This window comes from Gymnoscopelus microlampas (assembly GCF_963454915.1).
Source record: "Gymnoscopelus microlampas genome assembly, chromosome: 4".
NCBI lineage: Eukaryota > Metazoa > Chordata > Actinopteri > Myctophiformes > Myctophidae > Gymnoscopelus > Gymnoscopelus microlampas.
The window spans coordinates 53,809,055-53,826,795 of record NC_139941.1 but is presented as its reverse complement, the minus strand read 5'-3'; the positions used below and the strand labels follow the sequence as shown (position 1 = coordinate 53,826,795).

Genomic DNA, 17,741 nt, shown 5'->3' with positions numbered 1-17,741 from the left:
AATGTTATTTGTGTCCTATCTGCCCCGGGGCAAGTTTTGTTGAACCCATTAAGACCTGGAACGCATCTGTGTCACTTTAGATTTCTTTGGGCTATTCAAAAATAGCAGATCTACAAGCTCATAGCTATGAGCTTGTAGATCTGCTCATAGCTATGAGCTTGTAGATCTGCTATTTTTGAAAAATCTTGAAAAAAAATTTGTTGTTGATTTTTTTCCCAAAAAGGATTTAGAAAACGTTTTTAAGAATGGCCTCAGGTCTTAATGGGTTAAGAGCCAAACATAAATGTAATTTGTATTTACTGTATTGTGATCCAATGTTCAACGACAAAAACACAATTACTGTAAAATCGCAATACTTCGTGTGACAATGAACGGTCAAGTAAAACGTGACAAAACCCTGTTCACGTCTTTCTGAGGCAGGAGGGGAGAAGATTATGAAAAAGATTATTATAAAGGATGACATATTGAATATGGATGGAGAGAGAGATGGGAATGGCGATACCGTAGCACGACGGTATCGCTTGAAAAAAGTCGGTTCTTTCTCGTCAAGTGACACCGTCGTACTATGAAATATACATATAAACGCGGTGTAAGATTTGCGAGTCAAGAAGAGATGCCAATAAATACAGCAGGACATGGAAACTATGAATTATGAATGAACGAGGAATTCTAACTAACAACATAAAAAATAAAATAAAAAAAACACATTTTCCACAAAGACCCCGTTTATCTTCTATTCTCCGTGGTGGTCTTTTCCCCTGAATATTAGCTTGTATTTTTTTTTTCCTTTCTCTTTTGTTTCGTTTTGTTTTCTCGGTTCCGTGTCATTTTAAAGTCAGTGGCTCTGTGTGTTCTTGTCACTATAGTCCAGCGATCCTGAGGGTGAAGAAAAGTTTATGAACAAAAAAAACATCTTAAAACGTCTCTGCGTTCAGGTCAATCAAAGAGCCAGGTCCACTACCAATGCCCAGGTGTCTCTCTATCTCCCTCTCTCTCTCTCAGGGGGCTGGTTTGTAGGACAGTGTTCTCCGTTCCTATTGGTTGACCGTTTTGAGGCCGTCAGACAGAGCTGTCCATTCATTGGCTGCTGTCCAGCCTATCGGCTCTCTGTAAAGACCACTCAGCAGCAGCAGGGAAGCCCCGCCCCCCTCGGAGCGTCTTCCCTTTATAACTGTGTGTGTGTGTGTGTGTGTGTGTGTGTGGCGGCACACCGTCTTCTGTCACCACTAGGGGGCAGAGTTGGACATGGAGTCCACCGAGTTCACACTGGAAGACTGCAGGCGGCTGTGACCGATGGACACCTCTGGGTGCTGAGAGAGAGAGAGAGAGAGAGAGAGAGATAGAGAGAGAGAGAGAGAGAGAGAGAGAGAGAGAGAGAGAGAGAGAGAGAGATGGGTGTTACTGTGTGTGTGTGTGTGTGTGTGTGTGTGTGTGTGTGTGTGTGTGTACTTGTCAGTGGCGGAACAACTGAAAGCCGGGCCGGTAGGCACGGCACAATGATCAGGCCCCCCCTGCGCACACGCTCGCGTGCGTGCGTGTCCAGCCCGTGCGCTCGCGCCAAAATTTACGGGTTTCGGGCGGATTGTGTTTGTTGTTGTGTTACTTTATTTGGGTTTTAGGGTTAGGGTGAGCTTCCTACAGTGCATTGGGGTGAATTGCCTGGAATATATTTGCAGTTCCATGTAAGCTGGTGAATCTCTGGGAAAGTTGCTGAGAGGCGGCCGCGGAGAGGCGGAGCAAAGTGCGTCTAATTCTAATAAAATAAAGGTCCATGTGATCTGACGGCCCGGGCCCCCGGAGTCCCGGGCCCGTAGGCGGCCGCCTACCTGGCCTACCCGGACGCTCCGCCACTGGTACTTGTATTTACTATACTTGCCAAATGTTATTAAAAGTTATACTAAAAGTTATTTTGACAAACATTTTAAAATAGTTCAAATATGATCGCAACTGTAATAACACCTGCTAAAAGCTGACTATAATGCATTTTTACTTCATACTTCATTATATTGTTATGAAGCTTTATGAGTTCTTATAACTGTCATTACAGACATTACACATTACACAGTGTTATAAGCAGAGTAACCACTATTTAAAGGCCAGGAATACAGCTGTTCATATTTACACTGTGCGTGCGTGCGTGTGTTTTTTCTTACATGCCTCCTGAAGATTCTGTCCAGCAGGCTTCGTCGGGGGGGCTCGGGGGGCTGGTTCCAGTCCAGGTCTGGAGGTCTGGTCCCCTGAGGTCCAAACAGGTTCAGATCACTGAAACACTCTGTCTCTATCATCTAGAGAGAGAGAGAGAGAGAGAGAGAAAGAGACGGAGAGAGAGAAAGAGACGGAGAGAGAGACAGACACACACACACACACAGAGAGAGAGAGACAAAGAGAGACTTTACAATTCAGGCATTTAGCACTTATCCAGAGATTATCCGATTGACAAGTATGAGATCAGAATAAGCAGAGTACACACACACACACACACACACACACACACACACACACACACACACACACACACACACACACACACACACACACACACACACACACACACACACACACACACACACACACACACACACACCTCAGTCTGCCATGGGATGGACACACAGCCGGTGGTGAACTTGGTGTAGAAGTCGTTGTCAGTTTGGTCCAGATTGACTCCTTTGACTGTAGAGAACTGTTCTATGTCCAGAACGTCCTTACAGTAGACCGCCCGGGGCTGAGAGAGAGAGAGACCACACAAACAACAACATGAATTAAAAAACAACAACAACAATATATCGTCTCTGTCATGTAGAATGTCCAAAACTGTTAATTTTCAGGATTCAAATTCAAAAGTAGCAGATCTACAAGCTCAAAATGTGGTTTCGAGCTTGTAGATATGCTACATTTGCTGCTTTTGTGTGATGTGGAACATCTGACCAATCACAGTAGTTCTGGTAGTCACAACATCTCGGAGGCACTGAACAACAACCGACTAAAGTTCTGACCCCGCCCACTGTTGGGCTGTAGTATGCATTGTGTTTTACAGTAGACCGCCTGGGGCTGCTGCAGAGGAATTACATCTAAACTATTCTCTCCAGTCAGCACCACTGCCCTAAGCATGTAGTGTTGTTGTTAGTAGGAATAAACACAGAAGCACCCGGGAGGAAGTGGACTAAGAAAGGGGAGGAGTTACCGTTACTACACGGAGGGTGCGTTCGAAAATACAGCACTGAGCGCACTGGCCAATACAAACTAATAGGCGAGTGTGCTCCGGTGCGTAATTTCCGAACGCACCCAAAAGAAGAATTTTTTTTTTTACCAAATGGGTTCCCAGATTGCATCTAAACAAGACAAGATGTCACAGCTGGTTTAATCATGGACCAACCCTGATGCTTCCACTTAAGAACTATATACTTTGTCATGTGTCTTCAACAGAGGGTCCAGGACCCCTAGGGGTTCCTTAGAGTTACCCCGATAATGTCTGTGTAAACAAACAAACAAACACTGGTGATAGTGCTGCTGTCAAACTAAATCGATGAAGCCATCGTCAGCAGCATCACTTGGAAGAACAACCTGTGGAACACTTCAAAGCTACGGGAGTCCCGTTACTTTGGACAATTTCTGATATTCTCAGCCTATTGAATGTCATCATGCCCCCAAACAGGTTTGCAGTGGTTTAGGGGGGTTCAAACTCACATCAGGGACAAAGGAAGGGTCCATGATGCCGGCCTCCAGCCTCTTGAAGTTGATGTTCTTGAAGAAACAGTGAGCCTTCACGTCGGCCGCTCCGTCCGCCCCACAGCCCAGCCTCTGCTTGGGGTCTTTGGTCAGCAGCTGGACCGACGGACGGACGGACGGGGGTCCCAGAGGAAAGGAGAAGCTTCGTTAAGACCTTATTACCATGTTAGCTTTTCTATCGTCACCGTCAGGTGAAAACCTCACATGTCCAAAACTGTTATTACTTTTCAGGATTAAAACATTTAAATAAATAGCAGAACTACAAGCTCTAAACGCATCGCGATGCGATGCGTTTAGAGCTTGTAGATCAGCTATTTATGCTACTTTTGTGTGACACTGTAGTATGATGAACTGTGGCATTACTTTTACAGAAGAAACATAAAAGTTAAAATGTGTGAGACAAGAGTTTTCTGAATCTATTCTATTCCAAAGACCCTCAAGAAAAACATTTTTGAAAAAAAGTGACCCGGCATAATTATGCGCATAATAACATATTATGTGTATAATCGTATAAGCACGTTTTTCTGGAGGGTCTAATTATATTATATTCTGTTCTATTTAATTCATTTTTATTCTGTTAAATTCTATTCTATTCAGATTGATCAATTATTACAGCATCAAATACATTCATTCTTCCCTCCCTCCCTCCCTCCTCCTCACCACTCTACAGATGGCCTTGGTGTCTTCAGTAAACTTGTCGTTGTACTCCTCCTGTCCCTCCTGGACTCTCTTCTCCACCTCCTCCCTCTTCACTCGCTCCTTGCGTGCGCGGAACGGCGAGCGTCCGGCGGTCATCTCGTAGACCAGACAGCCCAGACCCCACCAGTCTGGACTCATACCGTACTTCTCGTTGTTGATCACCTCAGGAGCTGAGACAAGAGAAGAAGAGTCATGGACCGTACATGTACAGGTCATAGTTCATAAAAGATTTGCCCTTTTAGCGTCTTTTTTGACCTTTGACATTCACTGAATGAAAAGGAAAAAGGTTCCAATAAAATCTGTGGAGCAACTAGAGCAGGCGTTCTCAAACGTTTTCATACCACGACCCCATATTATGCGCGAGCCGCTCGGTAAATGTTACATCACGATTTAAAGAAATTTAAATCCGCGAGGGTACAGATGGAACCAAATGGACCTGTGGTCCATGTATTTGTACCATCCGCTCATATTGAACATAGGTCCTAAGTAAATCGTTTATGAACATGCAAGGGTGGTCGTCCTCTTCGCCGGGACGACCTCACTTTTTTCCCCTCTTTTTTTTTTTTACTGTTTCTTGAAAAAAAATAATTGCCAACGCACAACCCCAACGGCACCTTCCCGCGACCCTACTTTGGGTCGCGACCCATAGTTTGAGAACCGCTGATAGAGCATTGGTTCTCAAAGTGGGGTCCGGGGACCCTCAGGGGTCCTTGACATGAAAAAGTTTGAGGACCACTAGAATACACACATGATACTGTATTCTCACTCCAACACACATCCAACACATGTCTCACCCAACCTTTTCATGTCAAGGACCCCCAAAATGATATGTATTTGGCTGCAGACCCCCAGCTAAAAAATATTCTGTGCCAGAGATTTTTCAAAAATAGCAGATATACAAGCTCATAGCGCGGCACTCGGTGCCACGCTATGAGCTTGGATATCTGCTATTTTTGAATAGCCAAAGTATAAAATAATGGTTAAAGTGGTTAAAATGATTGTGATTAACTAATTTTACTGGGGACCGGGGTCCGGGGAGTCAACAGTAAAACATCCTGTCTCACCCATGTAGCCAACAGTCCCCACTCTGCCTCTGATAGGTTCTCCTTCAGGCACTTTGATGGCCAGACCCAGGTCTGAGATGCGGATGTGTCCTACAAGCACAGCAAAGGGCACAAGTCAGACACAAACAACACTATTCTGTCACATTTCATCTCAACATCTGAACGTCAGGATTCAACAGGAGTGTTATTTCTAAATATAGTATTATTAACATGATAACAGATACTGTACAACACAACATGTACTCCAGTAAATGTGAGTCACTAAAGAGCAGGACAGCAGACAGATGTTGAACTCACCGTTGTCATCTAAGAGGATGTTCTCTGGTTTCAGGTCCCTGGAATTAACAGAGGGGTGAGTGTGAGTGTTTTTAATGATAATGATAATAATAATATCTCAAATTGATATAGCGCTTTTCTAAGTACCCAAAGACGCTTTACATGGGGGGGGGGGTGAAACAACTTAAGAAAATCTACTTTATAAGGAAAAGCACTAAGAAAAGGCTAATGGGATGTGGAGTTAGCTGGGTAAAGCCATATAGAAGAGGTGGGTTTTGAGAGCGGTTTGAAAGGTTTGGAGGGTGGGGGGGGGGCTTCTCTGATAGTAATGGGGAGTGCATTCCCCAGAGGTTGGGGCAGCAAAAGAAAAAGCCCTCTGTGGTCTTGGGACCACAGAGGCCCCCCCCCCCCACTGGTTTTCTGTCCATTATAGCCCGATCCCACAATGGCTTCACGGTTTACTTTTGGCCGACCGCAGCAATGTTCAACCTCTTAAACCCTACAGTATGCTTGGTTAGCCAGCTCATATACTAGTGGCTTCTGCTCTACATTAAAAAGCCGATCTACAAACTCACATAGATGGACTATTTTTTGCTACATAATACTCCTTACCTGTACACTATGGAGTCTATGGTTCTACAGATCTACATACCTCTGTACCCTATGGTTCTACAGATCTACAGTACATACCTGTACCCTATGGTTCTACAGATCTACAGTACATACCTGTACCCTATGGTTCTACAGATCTACAGTACATACCTGTACCCTATGGTTCTACAGATCTACAGTACATACCTGTACCCTATGGTTCTATAGATCTACATACCTGTACACTATGTTCTCTCTGTGCAGGTGGTTGAGTCCACAGCAGATCTGAGCAGCGTAGAACTGGACTCGGTCCTTCTCAAAGCCCGGCGTTCCCATGCTGTAGATGTGGAACTTCAGGTCTCCTCCGTTCATGATGGTGAGGACCAGACACAGAGCGTCTTTAGTCTCATAGGCGTACGCCAAGCTCACCTGGGGGGAGGGGCATGTTAAAGCTGCACTACGCAACCTTCCTGTTCTATACCCCAGATGTTTTAATATATATATATAATCGTTTATGTTTAAAAAGATTCAAAAGTTTTCCAAATACTTTCAAGATTTTTAAGAAATGTTCAAAAATAGCAAATATACAAGCTTGCAGTACGACACGAAGTGACGTGCTGTGAGCTTGTAGATCTGCTAATAATGTGTTGAATAATTTTGAATCTTTTTAAACACAAATCTTCTGTTCTGGGAGTGGCACAAAACTGTGTCAAAAATATTTTCAGATGGGAGTCCGCGGCCAAATTTATATTAATTTGGGGGTCCTTGACATGAAAAGGTTTGAGAACCACTGCTTTAGTGTATGTTGTACTTTTTCTTTCTTTTTTTTCTTTAATTTTTATCCCACGATTTTGTAACCCCATTTTTTACACCCAGTGCCAATTGTCTATGTAATCCTGGGCACTACCTTCCCTCTGCCAACATAGGGAGGCCAGGGCCGAGCTCATGCCTCCTTCAATGCATGAGAGCCAACTGACCTTCTTGTCACCTGACAGGGGGGAGTTTCCCTGGTTGGACGTAGCGCGTGGAAGGAACATGTTATTCCAACCAGTTCCTTTCCCCTCCATCAGGCGCCCTGGCTGACCAGGGGGAGGCAGTATAGTGAACAGGACTACTACATGTTTTTGTGAGGGTACCTACCCTAGGGAACACGGGGAGAACATGCAAACTCCACACAGAAAGGCCCTTTCGCCAACCCCACCTAGGGTATGGGCACTGATGACGCGGAGGAGAGAACACGCCCCGAGCGCCCACAGCATCCCATGCGGGAATCGAACCCAGGACCTTCTAGTACTTTTTCTTTTTAAGCATCAAATTCACCCTAAAAAATAAAAGTCCACTTCCTGTTGAACTCTTAAACTCACAACAAATCTGCTGTTGACCTTCTCTAGGATCTGCTTCTCGTTCAGAGCCATGGACTCTCCTTTCCTCTTCTTGATCCTCTTCTTCTCCAGCTTCTTACAGGCGTACATCTTCCCCGTCGCTCTGACCTGACAGGCACACACCTGACACACACACACACACACACACACACACACACACACACACACACACACACACACACACACACACACACGTTATCAAATGTAACTCAATATCATAACGACACAGTCACATAGCTGACAGAATCACCACAGGGTGATTTGTTTATTTGTGACCCACCGCCATGAACAGAACAGACAGTCATTGAATTATTTTCATGTCATATGAAAGCAGGGAATCATAGCTACACATTGACATATTGGTTGTGCAGTTTGACCCACCAGTTTAGAAAATAAGGCTTATAAACACCTCAGATGCTATCCCACGGAGCATTGTTCTCAACTGGGGGGACCCTAAAGTTCTTTTTGGAACACAGTTCTTACATGATCTATGACATCAGGACTTCGGTACTCTTGTTATCTATTTCATATTTAGAATAGAACATATTGGATAAGTTCAATGATCTCCGCTCGTGGCCTTCATGTGGCCTGTTGTCACTCTGTCCAGTTTTAGGGACGGCCCTCCGTCTGCCGTTCATATCCCATATGCCGGAGGGACTGTGACAATAGCGTTGCGTGGCTATGGAAATGGCAATCAGTCGTGGCTCTGCTTCTGGGTGTGGAGCATAGACTGTATAAATGAGATGGACAAAGCCACTCCGCTGCTTTCTACAGACGGAAAATGAAGCCGATTGTTCCAAGACTGTAGGTCCGCCATCTTTCAATATCGCGTCATATCGCGTCATATCCTGCAGAATGAGACCAGACCATTATTGGTTGGGTAGCTTGTCAATCAAGAGCGGGGGCGGGGAATGAATGCTATTGGTTGTGTAGCTTGTCAATCAAATCATCCCGCCCCTCCTAGAGAATAGCCTACTTTATCGATTATATGATTGAAAGGAGACTTTAAACTAGCGACTGGAAGCATATAGAATTTATGACAATTTTTATTACAGTAAGAAAATCTAGTCTAAAGTTTGTCAAAAAAAAACATTCACTTGCGTTAAAATAAATTCTTTCTGACACCGCAGGTCGGCGCAGGGTAAAACAGCGCCACTCTGGCCATTTATAAGCTTCCGTGTCGGCCTCATCGTAAATATCTAAGACTTGCCCCTTGGTGTGGAGCTGTGGACTGTCCAGTTTTCCAGGGCTGCAACTATTGATTATTCCATAGATCACAGTTTTGATTAATCTAATAATGGAGGAGCGTGTTTATATACGTATACATGTATGTATTCTTTTAATACATCAACCAATCAATGAATCACTTAAGGGTTATTTCATACTTTGTTAGTTGTAAAGTAGTAGTATATCGACTATTTTGACGATTTAATGGTAAAAACAGTCAATCTACAAACTCAAGTGTGAACTTGTAGATCGGCTTATTTAAATGTTTTTTGGACATTTCTATAAGCTTTTCGCCTATAATGTAACGCCCAAAACGGGATTGATTATTATTCTACTATTTTGTTAAATTCTTGATAATTCTTTCAATTAGGTGGATTAACTGTTGCTCCCCTAATGGTCATCATCATCTTCATCATCATCATGTCTTACCTCTCCAAAGCCTCCCTTTCCCAGCACTCTGTACTGTCTGAACGTGTCCTTAGTGACGGGCTGTCTGACAGAGCACAGAGCAGAGAAAGACGTTAGCACACACACACACACACACACAGATACACTGATACATACATACACACACAGATACACTGATACATACATACACACACACACACACACACACACACGTCAGTATCCTATCGATCGGCACAAAGACATTATCTGCAAAACTCAATACCGCCATGAGGGCGGTTTCCTGTACAGACAGGATAAAGATCTCTGATACAGCCGCTACACTCTCCAGATACACACACACACACACACACACACACACACACACACACACACACACACACACACACACACACACACACACACACACACACACACACACAATGTCCTGTAGTGCTTTGACATGCACACATGTATGGCAGTACAGTACATCAACCATACATTCATTACACCAGGGTTTCTCAAAGTGGGTGCCGTGGCACCCTAAGGTGCCGTGACGCAAGTCCAGGGGTGCCGCAGAATACTTTGATAATATTTGGAATGTATCAATGTCACTTCAGTTTAACCACTTAGATCACTCTAGACTTAGTACACCACAAGATACACAAAATACACCACAACATTGGGATCCCCCTGTATTTGTCAAAACACTTCCAAAATGTTAATGATGTCCACGATCACAATACCAGAGGCAGCTCCACAAACCTTGTCCAACCCTTTTTTGGCTCAACAAAAGGGAAGTAACTCGTTCTCATGCTATTCATCAAAAATGTGGAACGCCCTGCCAAAAGGAGTAAAGGAGTGTAAAACCCTACTCTCTTTCAAAACTGCCCTAAAGATACACCTTCAGGAGGCTGCAATTGGAAAATGGCCCCTGTCTAAGTCCTAACCTAACCTACCCCCCCCCCCCCCTCTCCTTCTTCTTTTGTACATATTTCTCACTCTTCATACCAGTAACCTGTAAGCTGATAGTATGACGTTCTGTATAGTAGTGTGTATATCTGTCTGTCTCTTATATGTCATCATGATGTGTGTGCGTGGGGATCTCATCTTAAACAAGCTCAGTGCTTAATGAGTCTTCCAGTTTAGTAGACCTTGTATTGTGAATTTGTACTTCCATGTACTGTTATTCTCATGTCTTACTAAATAAAGTACATCAATCAATCAAAGTAAAACGGATGTGTGTTGCACTGTTCTTGGTGTTTTTTTTTATTCTACAGTACACGTCTCTTCGCCAAAAATAGCAGATTTACAAGCTCACAAAGCGTCACGTTGTGACGCGTTGTGAGCTTGTAGATCGGCTATTTTTGGATAATGCTCCCCACAGAATAGGGATGCTGGGGTTTAAGTGGTTAAACGCCAAGTAAAAACGTTCTGTCCTAATGGACACTGATATTCTCTCAAGTTTTCCGCAAGACTTACTGGATCTTAGAGGGAAAGTTTCACATATTTACGTAGCGTAATATGACATAAGGTTCTAGAAATGAACAATGTCATTCAGGGGTGCCGTGGATGATAAAGTTATTTACACGGGTGACCTGAGCCCAAAAAGTTTGAGAACCACTGCATTACACACACTGGTTTCTTGGTTTAGCTTTTTTATCCCAGAATGGTTTCCTCCCCAATGTTCGTAATCGTATAGATCAGTGGTTCTCCACCAGTGGTCTGGGGACCACCCGTGGTCCTTGAGGGGGTTCCAGGTGGTCCCCAACTAAATGATGGAGAGTTTGTAACCAAATGGACCCTTATAGATCTTTAACTCTTGAGAGTGTGAAATTAAACCAATTGGACCATTTTACAACAAGGGTTATTTTATTAGTTTGTAATGATAATAATTAAAAAATCATGTATTACTTTCTATCGTTTTTTTTAATGATTTAGTGATTTTTAACTGGGGGGCGGGGTCATTCTATCCATTGGTAAATAGTCATGAACGCAGCCTCCGATTTCCGTGAAACTTTGTACCCACATCCCCACTAGGCCAAGGAAGAAATGCCACCATACATTTTTCAAATCAGCCTCATGGTGGCGCTGTAACAGGCAGATTCACATTTTGGCCTATAACTTACTGTAGGCCAAAACGTGAATCTGCCCAAAACGTGACTCTGCCAGTGCCACCATGTACTGTATGTAATAGGTGTATACAGGCCTACCATACAGTATGTAATAGGTGTATACAGGCCTACCATACTGTATGTAATAGTGTATAAAGGCCTACTTTACCTCTCCAATATCTTCCACTGTAGGAAGCGATCAAAGTACATGCTGTTCTGGTAGTCCAGGAACGGAGCTTCACTCAGGTAGGCATGGAGGGCCCTGTTCCAAACACAAACATTAACACTCAGGTAGGCATGGAGGGCCCTGTTCCAAACACAAACATTAACACTCAGGTAGGCATGGAGGGCCCTGTTCCAAACACAAACAACAACACTCAGGTAGGCATGGAGGGCCCTGTTCCAAACACAAACATTAACACTCAGGTAGGCATGGAGGGCCCTGTTCCAAACAGAAACAACAACACTCAGTCCATTGAAGTGGTCTGAATGACCCCGGCGTTGCTGGTCGTGCGGTCATGCCGTAGTAGGTTTACACACAAAACGAAATACAATTATACAAGCTTCAGCTTTAGAAAGTTCTCACTATAAACCCTTTTGTTTAAAGGGTCTACACCATGAATTAAAAAAAAATAATAATAATATTTAATATCATATTGTTTATGTCCCTCAAACGTGTTTCAAAAGGTTTGAGCCTAAATCAAGCCTCAGATATACTCATTCCAACTAACTTCTCTCTGGCTTATAAAGCACTTTCACCAGCAATACCACATTGTCCTGTTTGGCACGGGGCGCTATTTAAAAAAAAAAAGTTTTTTTTCTTTTTTTTTTTTGGTTGGAACTGAAAAACGTGAGGAATTGTTCCCCCTGCCTACGTAGGCAGGGAGAACAAATCAGTTTGGCCTGTTTTTAGACCAATTTACAGAAAACCCCAGATTTGCTGTGAAAGCCTGAGTGTTCAAACTGGGGTATTTTTGGGGATAGAAGAGAGGTAGGAGAGACCAAAAACACACAAAAAAGAAGAAAAAGTTAAAATTCATGGAGTAGTCCCTTTCAGATGACATATAGACACTAATAACAAATATAATATAAATACTGCATAAATATAAATTCCACATAGTTGGTAAAGTCCAGATGACAGATTATGACTCAGTGTACCCTCGTTATAAACTAAAAGATGATCTGTCAGCTCTAATTGTCACTTAAAGACGGAAAGTATGATGGATGGTAGGATATAAAGTATGATGGATGGTCGGCTCACGTTCGACAGTCGCTGAAGATCTCCTTACAGGGACTGAGTTCCAGGTTGTCTCTGCACTGGTCTGCATAGACCTCTGCTACCGGCACACACTCTGAGGACTACACACACACACACACACACACACACACACACACACACACACACACACACACACACACACACACACACACACACACACACACACACACACACACACACACACACACACACACACACACACACACACACACAGAGTTTTGTATTACATATCTATTGACTTCCTCTCTAATGAGGAATAGGCAGAACAAACTCGTAAACTTTGTTCAATCTTCATTAGCTGTGTGCTTGCATTGTGTTGCCATGTCCTTCAGTACATGCATTATGGAGATTGTCATTAAGCATTAACACAATGTTATCATCTCGGGCAGTTGTCGGGCAGAAACCTCACATCTCACATTATTCAACCGTTTATGTTTTTTGGTAAATTAATAATAATAATAATAATAAGAATAAACTTTATTTATATAGCACCTTTCATGACATAAATGCAGCTGTGACAAGTGCTTTACAGAACAAAACAAAGAAAAAATGTATAAAATACACAATAAAAAACAGTGGCAAAAAACACTGGCATAAAATTAATGGCTAAAACAATACATAACAGGCAGTGAGGCAGTGAGCAAAACAATAAAGACATGAATAACAACACAGAGATTTAGAAGAGAAAAAATCAACTAAAAGCAAGAGTGAAGAAATATGTCTTGAGCTGTGCTTTAAAGCTGTCCACAGAGGGTGCCTGTCTTATGTGTAATGGGAGTTTATTCCAAGCCGTCGGACCATAGAAGCAGAAAGCTGCTTCACCGTGTTTTTTATATGACATTTCAGGCACTTCAAGTAGGCCTGCACTAGAAGACCTGAGGGGGCGGTTTGGAACGTATTTAGGGAGGAGGTCATAGAGGTAGGAAGGTGCCAGACCATTGAGAGCTTTATAAACAAGTAAAAGAATTTTAAAAGCAATCCTAAAAACAACCGGGAGCCAATGTAGTGCTGCTAAAACTGGAGTAATATGTTCTCTCATCTTAGTTTTAGTTAAAACTCTGGCTGCCGCATTTTGAACTAGTTGTAGTCTGTCGGTTGTTTTCTTTGGCATGCCAGAAAAAACTGCATTACAGTAATCGAGTTGAGAGAACACAAAAGCGTGGATCAACGTTTATGCATCGTCCAACGACAGATAGGCTCTAATTTGTGCAATATTTCTCAGATGGAAGAAGGCAATCTTGATAACATGAGTAATACTGTATGTGTATTAAAATTCAATTCAGAATCAATAATAACCCCCAGGTTCTTGACTGTAGTGTTAATGCCCTACTTAATCATAGTACGGCATTGCACAAAAACTGTTAAAATAGCAGATCTTCAAGCTGACGTTGTGAGCTTGTAGATCGGCTATTTTCACTATTTTAATTGGAATAACAATAATAATAAAGGAAGGGTTTTGGACGCCTTACCTCTTTAGAGAGAAAGGTCTTGATGATCTGGTCTCCTCGACTCTTCCTCTTCTCGTCAGGTTGGACCTCGTAGTCTTCCTGAAACGACACAACGAGTCACACGTTAAAGCTGGGAGTTCATAACATTCATGTCTTTGCCAGAGATTTGAACCCGGCGCCACGGCCCGAAATGTCTACAGCTGGGGACGATGATGGGGATCATTACTTTATCAATGTCTAGCCCATTATCGGTGGTACAGTATGGTAGTTGTTGGCAAATTGGTGTTTATCTGAGGTACTCTATCACTTCCATTTCATTCCTACAGACGATCAAAGATGGAGCATGTTGGCTTCAGCTGATGTGCAACGTTGAAGCGATATGCGTGCGCATGCAAGCAGTGGTGTAAAGTAACTAAGTACATTTACTGAAGTATTTTATACATAGGCCATTTGAAAATAGCAGATCTAAAAGCTCACAACGCGTCGCATCGCGACGCGTTGTGAGCTTATAGATCGGCTATTTTCAAACATTTTAGCACTTTTACTTTTGGTACTGTACTTTAAGTACATTTTGATACCAATACTTTGTACTTTTACTCAAGTAAATTTTTAATTCCGGACTTTTACAGACTATTTCTAAATTGCAGTATTGATACTTTTACTTAAGTAAAATATCTGAGTACTTTTTCCACCACTGCATGCAAGACATTACATTCAGGTTCCTTGTTTCTACTGCTAGTTGGCAGGTAGTTCAAGTCAAAAGCTTCATCAGAACGACATTATGATAAATACATCAAAATACAAAAGAATAAATAAATAAACCCTCAGTAATATTTAACACATAATAAAGCAGAATGATGGATGGCCACTATGACTCTTATGATGAAGATTTAATTTATTACTGAACAAATGTACCCCCGTGGGGGCTTTGGAATAGCGGCTGGCGATACATATACACTAATGCACTTGGAATGGGAAATAGTGGGGGAAAAAAAGTCTTCCTCCCATTCTGTATGGAAGTGGTAGGTTTTCGGGTTCTTTGCCTCACATATGTTTATGTAAACTTTGTAAGTTTGTAAGTATGAACGTTTGTGCTTAACACTCTTGAAAACAAAACATTGCATTGTGGGTTTGTCTGCCATAGAAGCCATGAAGGGAGCCGACAGGCCCTTCTCTTGATGTCAATAAATCAAGTTACCTTAATAATTAAGGTAATTGATTTATTGACATCAAGAAGGGACACAAAATTCCACCTCTTTTTGGCATCTGCCACTTGAATTAAGGCTTGATGCCAAAAAGAGGTGGAATTTTGTGATTTTTGTTCATAATATTTTATTTTATATTTGAATTATTATTTTTTAAAGGGCATGTCATGTGGTCTACGTGCACAGCCTTTGTGATCTACTGGTAGATCGCGATCTACCTTTTGGGCACCCAGGATCTAAAATAATTGCAATTACGCGATTACGTAATAATTGAGACAGGCCTAACACGCACATAAAAATATCACATTTGTGGATCAAATGTGTAGCCGTACAGGTTTCTAAGAAATGGGTGCCATCATAATGCACAGTAACATCATGAAGTGTTTAAGTGTAATATAAAAGTCCATTAAGGTCCATCCAGTTACATAAACAGAGTGAGGTTCTGACACCAGTCTCTCTCTATCAATGGGACACAATGTGACCCTATGGTTGCCTGGCAACCTCACAGTCAACACGGCGGGATTCCGAGAGGTCCTGGAGTGTCCCAGCGTGTCACACCAGCGTCACCAGCTTTCCATCTCACATGCACGCACGCACGCGCACACACACACACACACACACACACACACACACACACACACACACACACACACACACACACACACACACACACACACACACACACACACACACACACACACACACACACACACACACACACACACACACACAGTTTTCAAATGCACCAGTGTTCTTTTTGTTTAAAAAAACAACAACACATTGGTACACATGGAGAGGAGGAGGTTTAACTGACTCCACAGAGATGTGTGTGTGTGTGTGTGTGTGTGTGTGTGTGTGTGTGTGTGTGTGTGTGTGTGTGTGTGTGTGCGTGTGTGTGACTAAGAGTGAGAGAAAGCGATGCAACCGTTGATTTACTCAGGCTATCACAGGTTGAGGAGAAAGTACACACACACACGCACGCGCGCACACTCTCCTCGGGGGGGGGGGGGGGGGGGGGTTAGCCAAAGGGAAAAGGAGACGCCCCTTCGGCCTTTTGGAAGCAGAGGGGATCCAACACACACACACACACACACACACACACACACACACACACACACACACACACACACACACACACACACACACACACACACACACACACACACACACACACACACTTATTAGCTATTAGCTTTAGTAGCAGCGCTGAACAAACAGTGTTGGCCACATTGTTGATATAAATGTTGCATTTATAAAGCGCTTTTATCCAAAGCGCTTTACATAGATTGTGCATTACATTCACACACACATTCATACACCGATGGCGGAGGAAACCATGTAAGGCACCAACCTGCTCATCAGGAGCAATTAGGGGTTCATGCGAAAAGACGCACGAATCGAACTGGGTTCGATTGAAAAAAAGAAAACGCATCGCATCGCCTCGCCGCATGGGGTGTGCATGAGGTGATTGAGAACCATGTGTTCATTTAAAAAATTATGTTGTCCGTTTTTTCCGTGCAGAAAATCGCACCCTGTCTGCAAAGGCCTTAACTCTAGGGGAGCCCCCCAGCCCGGGATCGAACTGGGAACCTTGCGGTTTCCAATTCACTCTACCCGGCCACTCTACCCCTGAGCCACTGCCGATATAAATATAAAGCATGTTTCATTGAGCCTCTACTGAAGTCACAACACACTGACACACATCCACATGCTCATGGTTTCATTCAGAGTTTCATAGTAGGTTATTCAGACATAATGCTACTGTAGGTTCTTGGTTTACCTGTGATCCTATAGTTTCACATTTTTCCTCTTTTTAACCCATTCAGACCAGAGGAACGCATCTGTGTCATTTTACATTTTGACCACTTTAACCATTATTTTATACTTTGGCTTTTCAAAAATAGCAGATCTACAAGCTCATTGCGGGGCACTCGGTGCCGCGCAATGAGCTTGTAGATCTGCTATTTTTGAATAGCCCAAAGAAATGTAAAAATGACACAGATTATTTCCCGGGCTAAATGGGTTAATTTGAATCCTGAACAGTAACAGTTTTGGTCTTCTAGTCTCAGTCAGTGAAGAAAGACGCTGCAACTTTGTTCAATCATCTCTAAACGTCACTAGGGGTCAGTGTAGGTCAAACTGACTCTTCTCTACTTTCAACCTGGTGTCCTTATGTTGTCCATGATGACATTATAGGAGAAAGACATAAACTAACATAACACTAGAAATGCTGTAGAAATTTACAATGAATGATTTTACATTTACGCCCCAAGCTCACAACACATTATATCGCTTGCAGTCAGGCTGTTTTCCACTATTAGTTTTGACATATACTGTATATGAGGC

At 42.8% G+C, this 17,741-nt stretch overlaps 1 protein-coding gene across 3 annotated transcripts in view; it reads right to left on the bottom strand.

Annotated features, from left to right (window-relative positions):
• Positions 1 to 172: 172 nt before the first annotated feature.
• Positions 173 to 17,741, bottom strand: part of grk5l (G protein-coupled receptor kinase 5 like) — a 64,642-nt gene continuing 47,073 nt past the window's right edge. For 2 of the 3 annotated variants that reach the window (XM_084055749.1, XM_084055748.1), the window contains 13 exons: positions 14,212 to 14,289; positions 12,725 to 12,822; positions 11,633 to 11,725; positions 9,395 to 9,458; positions 7,721 to 7,861; positions 6,595 to 6,785; positions 5,787 to 5,824; positions 5,490 to 5,579; positions 4,387 to 4,595; positions 3,685 to 3,822; positions 2,585 to 2,722; positions 2,154 to 2,285; positions 173 to 1,310 (listed from right to left, as the gene is read on the bottom strand). In XM_084055749.1, the coding sequence (XP_083911875.1) occupies positions 1,227 to 1,310; positions 2,154 to 2,285; positions 2,585 to 2,722; positions 3,685 to 3,822; positions 4,387 to 4,595; positions 5,490 to 5,579; positions 5,787 to 5,824; positions 6,595 to 6,785; positions 7,721 to 7,861; positions 9,395 to 9,458; positions 11,633 to 11,725; positions 12,725 to 12,822; positions 14,212 to 14,289 (1,494 nt within the window). In that variant the 3' untranslated portion in view covers positions 173 to 1,226. The remainder of the gene's footprint in view (positions 1,311 to 2,153; positions 2,286 to 2,584; positions 2,723 to 3,684; positions 3,823 to 4,386; positions 4,596 to 5,489; positions 5,580 to 5,786; positions 5,825 to 6,594; positions 6,786 to 7,720; positions 7,862 to 9,394; positions 9,459 to 11,632; positions 11,726 to 12,724; positions 12,823 to 14,211; positions 14,290 to 17,741) is intronic. The other variant, XM_084055750.1, reaches the window with a different exon arrangement.